Genomic DNA, 10,113 nt, shown 5'->3' with positions numbered 1-10,113 from the left:
TCCTAAACTGCTAGAACTTGTACAGGAATTCAGTAAAGTGTCAGGATATAAAATCAATGCACAGAAATCAGTTGCATTTCTCTACACCAACAAGACAGAAAAAAGAGAAATTAAGGAGTCAATCCCATTTACAATTGCACCCCAAACCATAAAATACCTAGGAATAAACCTAACCAAAGAGGCTAAGAATCTATACTCAGAAAACTATAAAGTACTCATGAAAGAAATTGAGGAAGACACAAAGAAATGGAAAAATGTTCCATGCTCCTGGATTGCAAGAATAAATATTGTGAAAATGTCTATGCTACCTAAAGCAATCTACACATTTAATGCAATTTCTATCAAAGTACCATCCATCTTTTTCAAAGAAATGGAACAAATAATTCTAAAATTTATATGGAACCAGAAAAGACCTTGAATAGCTAAAGGGATATTGAAAAAGAAAGCCAAAGTTGGTGGCATCACAATTCCGGACTTCAAGCTCTATTACAAAGCTGTCATAATCAAGACAGCATGGTACTGGCACAAAAACAGACACATAGATCAATGGAACAGAATACATAGCCCAGAAATAGACCCTCAACTCGATGGTCAACTAATCTTCGACAAAGCAGGAAACAATGTCCAATGGAAAAAAGACAGCCTCTTCAATAAACGGTGTTGGGAAAATTGGACAGCCACATGCAGAAAAATGAAATTGGACCATTTCCTTACACCACACACAAAAATAGACTCAAAATGGATGAAGGACCTCAATGTGAGAAAGGAATCCATCAAAATCCTTGAGGAGAACACAGGCAGCAACCTCTTCGACCTCAGCCGCAGCAACATCTTCCCAGGAACATCGCCAAAGGCAAGGGAAGCAAGGGCAAAAATGAACTATTGGGATTTTATCAAGATCAAAAGCTTTTGCACAGCAAAGGAAACAGTTAACAAAACCAAAAGACAACTGACAGAATGAGAGAAGATATTTGCAAACGATGTATCAGATAAAGGACTAGTGTCCAAAATCTATAAAGACTTAGCAAACTCAACACCCAAAGAACAAATAATCCAATCAAGAAATGGGCAGAGGACATGAACAGACATTTCTGCAAAGAAGACATCCAGATGGCCAACAGACACATGAAAAAGTGCTCCATATCACTCGGCATCAGGGAAATAAAAATCAAAACCACAATGAGATATCACCTCACACCAGTCAGAATGGCTAAAATCAACAAGTCAGGAAATCACAGATGCTGGCAAGGATGCGGAGAAAGGGGAACCCTCCTACACTGTTGGTGGGAATGCAAGCTGGTGCAACCACTCTGGAAAACAGCATGGAGGTTCCTCAAAATGTTGAAAATAGAACTGCCCTATGACCCAGCAATTGCACTACTGGGTATTTACCCTAAAGATACAAACATAGTGATCTGAAGGGGCACGTGCACCCAAATGTTTATAGCAGCAATGTCCACAATAGCCAAATTATGGAAAGAACCTAGATGTCAATCAACAGATGAATGGATAAAGAAGATGTGGTATATATACACAATGGAATACTATGCAGCCATCAAAAGAAATGAAATCTTGCCATTTGCGACAACGTGGATGGAACTAGAGCTTATCATGCTTAGCGAAATAAGTCAAGCGGAGAAAGACAACTATCATAGGATCTCCCGGATATGAGGAAGTGGTGATGCAACATGGGGGCTTAAGTGGGTAGGAGAAGAATAAATGAAACAAGATGGGATTGGGAGGGAGACAAACCATAAGTGACTCTTAATCTCACAAAACAAACTGAGGGTTGCTGGGGTGCGGGGGTTGGGAGAAGAAGGGTGGGGTTATGGACATTGGGGAGGGTATGTGCTTTGGTGAGTGCTGTGAAGTGTGTAAACCTGGCGATTCACAGATCTGTACCCCTGGGGATAAAAATATATTATATGTTTATAAAAAATTAAAAATTAAAAAACAAGAAAAAAAAAGAAGGGGAAAAGGAGAGGGGGGAGGAGAAGAAAGCGAAGAGTAGGGGAGAGAGAGGGTGAGAGGTAAAGTGACTTTGAGCTCACCTCACCATTCTATTTCAAACAAGCTGCTAGAGAGGTTGCTGAGTAAAATAAACTCAGTGCTGCCTCCTGCTGGTAAAAACATTATGTTGTAAGAAAAAGAGCGCAGATACAATATGGAAATATCTGATTAAAGATTACATGCAACTAATGAATCCTTAAACCCTACACCAAAAACTAATGATGTACTATATGTTGGCTAATTGAACATAACAAAAATAAGTTAAAAAATAAGTACTTACTGGAAGGTTAAAAAAAATAAAGATTATTAGGTTTGTCACAAAATAGGTTAAAAATGTAGGCAAGTCCCCAAACCAACAGTCAGCTGAGTGGGTAACCCTACATGCCCAGAAAGTCTCTTGAAATATTATGAACATCTGTTAGAAAACTGCTCAGACTTATCTGGGGCTCTAATTACTTTCATTATTTTTCAGGAGGGGCTGTGAATGGCATCTTGTAAAAATGTTCTGTCTCCTACCAGGTTTGGGAGAACTGTTCTCCCACTTTCTAATCTCTTCTCACTAAGTTTCTTTTTTTTCCTTTTCACTTTTAGTAAGTAATTTAAACTTTCCAAATCTCAACTGCTTCACCTGTTAAGTAGGGAAAATAATTTCTAACCCAAATGAAAGAATAGGTCTAAGAAAAAAAATAATTATCTTTTTAGAGTCTTCCAAGATCTATGACTGACTAATCGGCATTATGCATTAAAGGGGAAAGGTAATACAAGATATTTTCTATTCTGGGATTCCAATACCAGCCGTAACACCAAGCCCAGGGTAGATGTAATTTTTCTGTTATTTACCAAACACTTACACAGTTTCTGCTATGTGTTATGTATGTTCTATGCATTTACAAAAACTCAGTCCACGTGATTACTTTGTGAGATAGGTGCAGTTATCTCCATTGTACAGATGATAGAGCGGAGACAGAAAGGTTAAAGAACTAGCCCAGGGTCAACACAGGGGTAAGCGGCAGGATTTGGATTTGAACTCAGGAAGGCTGCCTCTAGAGACCGTGTTCTAAAGCTGCTCACAGAGGATGTGCTGTCATTCTGCTTGATTCTCCAGCAATCAGGTTGGCCTCGTCAGGGGTCAAAGGACCTCAGATGACCTTAAAGAAGTTGAACTTCAAAGAGTGGGAGGGAATGAAACAGCTAGTTCAGGTAACTGAAGCTAGGTCACTTCCTTGTATTGCACTGTGTGCCGACTGCCCGCCCGGACGCTTGTCCATGTATATGACAGCCCTCGGTCCCTGGCTGAACCTGCTACACCCGGTCTGAGCATCGGCACTGAGCTTCCCCTTGTTATTCCAGAAGCAGATAGAGAAAGTGACCCAGAAGGCCCTCTTCTGACAAAGGAGGGTTCCCTAGCTATACACATGTTGCCCATCCCCTCAGCAGATTCTCTGCATTATTCCTACAAATTGGCAGTGTTTGGTTAATGCTTGTTTAACTTGAGAATAGCTAACCTTCAGACCCAGGGGAAAAAAAAAGTAACATCTCAGGATGAAAGATATTACTGCCTTGATGTTTTTAGAGCCCCTGATATTTTCTTGAAGCTTAAAAAAAAAAAATCATTGCCTCAGGTAGTGGAATGAAAGGATCCATGTTGAGGACAGGAAAACAGAGATCTCTGAAGAGTTGAAAGGCAGTAAAAGAATAATGATCAGACACGCCAGTGATAACCACTAAGCATAGACCTGCTCCCTATAAAGCCATTTCTTTATGTTTGACAGTCCTGATAGTGAGTCTGTGCTCTTTGAGGCAGAGCTCAAGTGGAAAGAGACTTCTGGGCAGAGGGACACATGATCTGATCATGTCATGTCTACAGCTGGGAACAGTCCTCAGTCTTCATGCCTGACCAGTGGTCTCTGGATACCATGTATGTCATTTTCTCGGGGTGTCTTTGTGTCGCACCCTGTGCTGCTGCCGTGTTCCTCTGGCACGCCTCGATCTTCTGGAGCAGAAGTGTTATTCCCAATTTCACGATGAGGACTCTGTATTTTAAGTACTTGCACCAGCCACACAGTGAGTAGGGGAAATGAGATTCCTTCCTGTCTCCCTGACTCCAATCTAGTGGTGTTGTCTGCTCTTTTAACCTCATGTACCTTTGAATTCTTGACCTCCGACTATCCTCTGGGGTATCTTACTGGCTTCCTCTAATACCAGTGTTGTGTTCAGGTGTGTGTGTGTTTTCCACCTTCCACGGCTTTCTTGTGAGAATGAGAGAGATCAGTGAGCTTGCGGGGCACAGCTTGTCCCTGCTGTGACTCCGCTGACCCTTCATAACTTTTGGAAGACCCTCTGATCACCAGAGGGCTGCCACTGCTGGTCTCTTCCTCAGATAGAAGGTTCTATAGGCTTTACTATAATACAGCTTACAGTACAGTATTCATGACGACGTCGGAACAGCAAAACCCCGGCTCTGACCCCTCCAAAGTGTATATAACTAAGCACCAGTGTAAAAATGAAATTCTACTAAAAAAATTATACCCTACAAATAACAATTTTGAACCAGATTTTAGAAACACAATTTTTTTATAGCCTTATTTTAAGAACTTTAAATAACTTGATTTCTCTTTTTCCATTCTTTCTTTCTATACAAGAAATAAGACAATGGAGCAATGTTTTAAACTTTTAAAGTGCTTAATTATTAAGTGGCTAACATTAGAACAATACCCAACTTTTGTAGCAATATGGACGGGACTGGAAGAGATTATGCTGAGTGAAATAAGTCAAGCAGAGAGAGTCAATTATCATATGGTTTCACTTATTTGTGGAGCATAACAAATAGCATGGAGGACAAGGGGTGTTAGAGAGGAGTAGGGAATTTGGGTAAATTGGAAGGGGAGGTGAGCCACGAGAGACTATGGACTCTGAAAAACAATCTGAGGGGTTTGAAGTGGCGGGGGGGTGGGAGGTTGGGGTACCAGGTGGTGGGTATTATAGAGGGCACGGCTTGCATGGAGCACTGGGTGTGGTGAAAAAATAATGAATACTGTTTTTCTGAAAATAAATAAATTGAAAAAAAAAAGAACAATATGACTTTTACTATTTTCAATTATATATAGAAAATAAACATTTGATTTGCTCAAATAACTTCTATAGTTTATGAAATTTGTTTATATTGCTGAATATATAAGCTCATTCCAAATATATAGACTGACATCTTAGAATCTGAGATATTGACTTTGGGCAACAGTTAAGGCAATTTTTAAATTCTCATTGGAAGCACTGAATTGAAATGAAACGAAGTCACTCTCTGGGTCATCTTCTCTAGAACCATCTTCTATTTCATGTTTCAGCAAAGATTAAATTATTCTTTGAAAAATTTCTAGCTCTAATAATAGTGGCAATTTATATTCCAAGGAAATATAATTATCTTCTCAGAAAAGTGGAAGAAGCATAGAATTGACTTTATTTTAATAGTTACAACCATGTATTGGGAGCACATGTGAACAATTTAGACACAAAATTATGATGGAAAAAACTGGCAACAAATAGGCAGTGGACATAGATGATGGTCCTCTGCCAAGTAAACTGAATTCTATTTATGTGTTTACTTATTTAAGCTTATTAAATGTCTTTGATTATCTTTCTCAGCATATATATTTGCTTATATTGTTGAATACTATATATTATATGCTTTGAGTACTACATATATATATTTAATTGGGTACTATATATTTTTAATGAAAGTTAATTATGCTTAAGTATGTACCTATTCTAGAATTTTATAACTCTTAAAGTTAATTGAAGTTTTCATAACTTGTCAAAAAATAGAGGATAATTAACATCATGATACATTTTTAAGATAAAACTGAAAAGCTTTTGCACAGTAAAGAAAACCATCAGCAAAATCCAAAGACAACCTATTAAATGGGATAAAATATTTGGAAATCACTTATCCAATAGGGGTTAATATCCAAAATGTATAAAGAACTCATATAACTCAATGGCAAAAAACAAATGATCCATTTTAAAAACGGGCAGATTCGAATGGACATTTTTTCAAAGACATCCTGATGGCCAACAGGCACATGAAAAGTTGCTTGACATCACATGTCATCATCACAATCACAATGAGATGTCGCCTCACACCTGTTAGAATGGCTAGCATCAAAAACACAAGTGATTACAAGTGTTGGTGGAGATGTGGGGAGAAGAGGACCCTTATGCATATAAATTGGTACAGCCACTGTAAAAAACAGTTATGGAAGTTCATCCACAAATTCAAAATAGAACTACCATTTGATTCAGCAATTTCACTCCTGGGTATTTGTCCAAAGGAAATGAAAACACTAACTCAAAAAGGTATCTGTACCCCCATGATACTACAGCACTATTCACAATAATTAAGACAAGGAAACAACATAAGTGCCCATCAATGGGAGAATGGATAAAGAAAATGTGGTATGGATAAAATGAAATATTAATCAGACATAAAAAGGAAGGGAGCTTTGCTTTGTGACAACCTGGATGGATCTTGAGGGCATTAGACTAGTGAAATAAATCAGACAGAGAAAGACAAATACCATACTGATCTCACTTATATGTGGAACCAAAAAGGGAGGGAGGGAGGGAGAGAAGGAGGAAGAAGGACGAAAGGGAGGAGAGAGGGACGGGGAGAAAGAGAAGAAGGGGGGAGAAAGGAAGGAAGGAAGGAAGGAGGAAAGAAAGGAAGGAAGGAGAAAAGAAAAAAAGAGAAAGAAAGGAAGGAGGGAAGGAAGGAAAAGGGAAGAAAGAAAGAAAGAGAAAGAGAGAAAAAACCAACTAGCTCATAGATACAAGGAACAGATTGATGATTGCCAGAGGCCACTGTGTGGGGAATGGGTGAAATGGGTGAAGAGAGTCAAGAGGCACAAAGTTCCAGTTATGAAATAAATAACTTACAGAGATGAATGCACAGTTAAGTGACTATAGTTAATAATACTGTATTGCATGTTTAAAAGTTTCTCTTAAGAGAGCAGATCTTGAAAGTTTTCAATACATGAAAAAAATTGTAACTATATATGGTTACAGGTGTTAATTATACTTATTGTGATCATTTTGCAATATCTACAAATACTGAATGATAAAAAAGCAGCTATTACTTATTTTATCACCATTAGCATCATGAAGACAGTTGTTCAATATGGTAAATTCAGAGGAACTTCCACCATCAGGAAAGAAAGACGATGTTATCTAATCATAATCGTCTCATGATGTTTGGTGCTACCCCAAACCATCTTCAAGTAAACTGGTTCAAATACTACAAAAAAAGTCGGTGGGAACTATTTGAAACTTTAACAGGTAATTCAGTCTTATTAGAAATTGTTTTAAACAGTGAAATTATAACCCAATAATAAATGTAATATTTGAGCAATGCTCAAAACTCTTAGCTCTAAAACCATTTAAACATTTACTAATGAATGTTCTTCATGTCACTAAATCCTAAATATTTAATATATTTTAGGATACTTTTGTATGGGTTCTCCTTGGACTAGAGCTTTCCCTAACTTTCTCCCCTTTACTCATAAATTATTCCATCAAGGAATTTAAAGTTTCTCTAATCTCTTACTTCATTGGTCTCACAATTGGTAAGATAGAGTCATATAATTCTGCAACATTTTCTCTACTGAAATTTTAGATCTACTCTGGAAGTTCTGTCTTATGGTATTAATCTTACTGTGCTGTTTCTAGCTACCACAAGGTGATTAAAAAAATCACATATGTCTAAGTACATAAGCCAGAGAAATGCACTGATGTAATTTTTTACATTTGAATTTTTTTCTCCATACATTAATATTCCTGGGTTCAAAAAACAAAGAACATTTAATATTTTTTAAAAGAAAGTCTAGGGGTGCCTGTGTGGCCCAGTCGGTTGGGTGACAGACTCGTGGTTTCAGCTCAGGTCATGATCTCATTGATCCTGAGACAGGGCCAGAGTCGGGCTCTGCACTCTGTGGGGAGTCTGCTTGACATTGTTTCCTTCTGTCCCTTCCCTTACTCTTCCTCTTTCCCTCTCTCTCTCTCAAATAGATAAGTAAATTAATCTATTAAAAAAAAGACTAAATATTCTGATAATTTAGATGTAAAAAATCCCAATATGGTCTCTCAATTTTAGATGATTTGCTTTTCATCGAACTTCTCCCTATTTTTAAAGCTAAAGATGGAAAGTGGCCATTTTAATTCAAACTTCTAAGTGGGATTTTTTTCTGTGTTTTTGCTTCAGCAAAACACTGAATTTAAAAGGAAACACTACTCAAACAACATTCTTCATATGGGCTTCATATGGGTTTTTTCTGCAGTATTCTATACAAAGAAGCCTTCACCTGAGCATTCCTCAGGCTGTAAATGAGGGGGTTCAGCATTGGGTTAAAGAGACTGTGAAATAGGGACAGTATTTTCTCCAGCTCTTCTCGTTGATTAGACCCTGGGACCATATAAACCACCATGGCTATGCCAAAGAAAAGCCCTACCACACAGAGGTGGGAGGAGCAGGTAGAGAAGGCTTTTATGCGGCCCTCCTTTGACGGGATCTTTAGAATGGCCCACAGAATGCACATGGATGAGACTAGCATTAAGCAGAGTGGCCCGACTAAGACAAACATACAGGCAGCAAGAATGACCACTTGATTGATCCATGTATCAGCACAGGCCAGCTTCAAAACAGACAGAATTTCACAGAAGACGAGGTTCACTTTCCTGGGTCCACAGAAAGGCAACCTTAGAAGGAGAATTGCATGTACCAGAGACAAAGTAAATCCACATGACCAAGAAGTGCCAGCCAGGACCATGCACACTCTCCAGCTCATGCTGACAGAGTACTGCAGGGGGTGGCAGATGGCCACAAACCTATCATAGGACATCGCCACCAAAATCAGGCACTCTGTCGCAGCAAAACCCAGATAGAGAAATGTCTGCATTACGCATGGAACAAAGGAGATGGTTCTCTTCTGATTCACTAAGTTTGCCAACATCTTGGGGACATTATTGGATGCGTAGGACACGTCAATGATGGCCAGGTGTGAGAGGAAGAAGTACACGGGTGTGTGCAGTCTTGGGTCCAGAAAGATGAGCCCAAAGATCATGCCATTTGCCAACAGACTGAAGATGTAGAACAAGGAGAAGATCCAGAAGAGGGAGACTTCCATCTCTGCACTGAGCTGGAGTCCTACCAAGATGAACTCTGAGACCCATGAATGGTTGCTTCCCATTTCTCAGTGACAGTTTATCAAGGACTGAAGAATGAGAAAAGGTCAGAGCTGGAGAATCAACAAAAATTAGAGTTACTTATCTCAAAATGAGTTTGGAGAAAGGTTTTCTCTTTATACCTACTAGCCAGCGCCCACTACTCCCCAGAACTGGTTACCTTCTTGATTGAACTTTTAATGTGAAAGTTGAAACTCACAAGAAAGGGTCAAGAATTAGGCAAAGAATTCCCAAGGGCCTTCACACAGATTCAACAAATGTTACTATCTCTTTCATATTTACTTTATTCTCTTTTTCTCCACCATCGTGTGCCTTTTGTGAGTGTAGGATGAATTCAGTAACTTTTTAAATACTGAGAATTATTGTATAACACTCAAGAGCATACTAGGGTTAGGGAATTGTAAATTCTCAATCTAGTATATATTGGGTTGGAAAACAAAAATGCGACATTCAAAAGTATCGGTGTGGTTACAAACCGTGTACATCACTACCCTCGTTGTCTAATTCTGGTGGGGTGTTGCCATGGGTGTTGTCATGATCCTCCTCAATCAAACCATTTTATCATAGGTACCACTAAGTACTACAAAGAGAAAGAAGGCAGCCTTCTTGATTTCTCTTGGCCCCATTGGAACATGAATGATAAAACAACCTGCAAAAAAGTCTCTTCTACTCTTGTGAATCAGAGTAGATTCACAAGAAGAGGTTCTTCAGGTACCTACTAAATGTCGGCGCTTGGTCAATACTAACAGTGAAGAGGTAGATCCTCACTATGAAGATCTGGATAATCCTCAAGATGAAATCAAAGATAAAAAGGAGATTATACCAAGTGTCGTGTATTTGAACTGAGATTCCCTCACCTAATAGGAAGTCTTG

General features: G+C 38.7%; 1 protein-coding gene across 1 annotated transcript; it reads right to left on the bottom strand.

Annotated features, from left to right (window-relative positions):
* Positions 1-8,315: 8,315 nt before the first annotated feature.
* Positions 8,316-9,245, bottom strand: LOC122905172 (olfactory receptor 2A2-like). Its single transcript, XM_044246791.1, has one exon. It carries the CDS (start codon positions 9,243-9,245, stop codon positions 8,316-8,318), a length of 930 nt encoding a protein of 309 aa, XP_044102726.1.
* Between the last annotated feature and the right edge of the window lie 868 nt (positions 9,246-10,113).

The sequence above is a fragment of the Neovison vison genome, chromosome 4, assembly GCF_020171115.1.
Source record: "Neovison vison isolate M4711 chromosome 4, ASM_NN_V1, whole genome shotgun sequence".
NCBI classification, from domain to species: Eukaryota; Metazoa; Chordata; class Mammalia; order Carnivora; family Mustelidae; genus Neogale; species Neogale vison.
The sequence above is the reverse complement of the archived record's forward strand: the minus strand, read 5'-3'. Positions and strand labels throughout refer to the sequence as shown.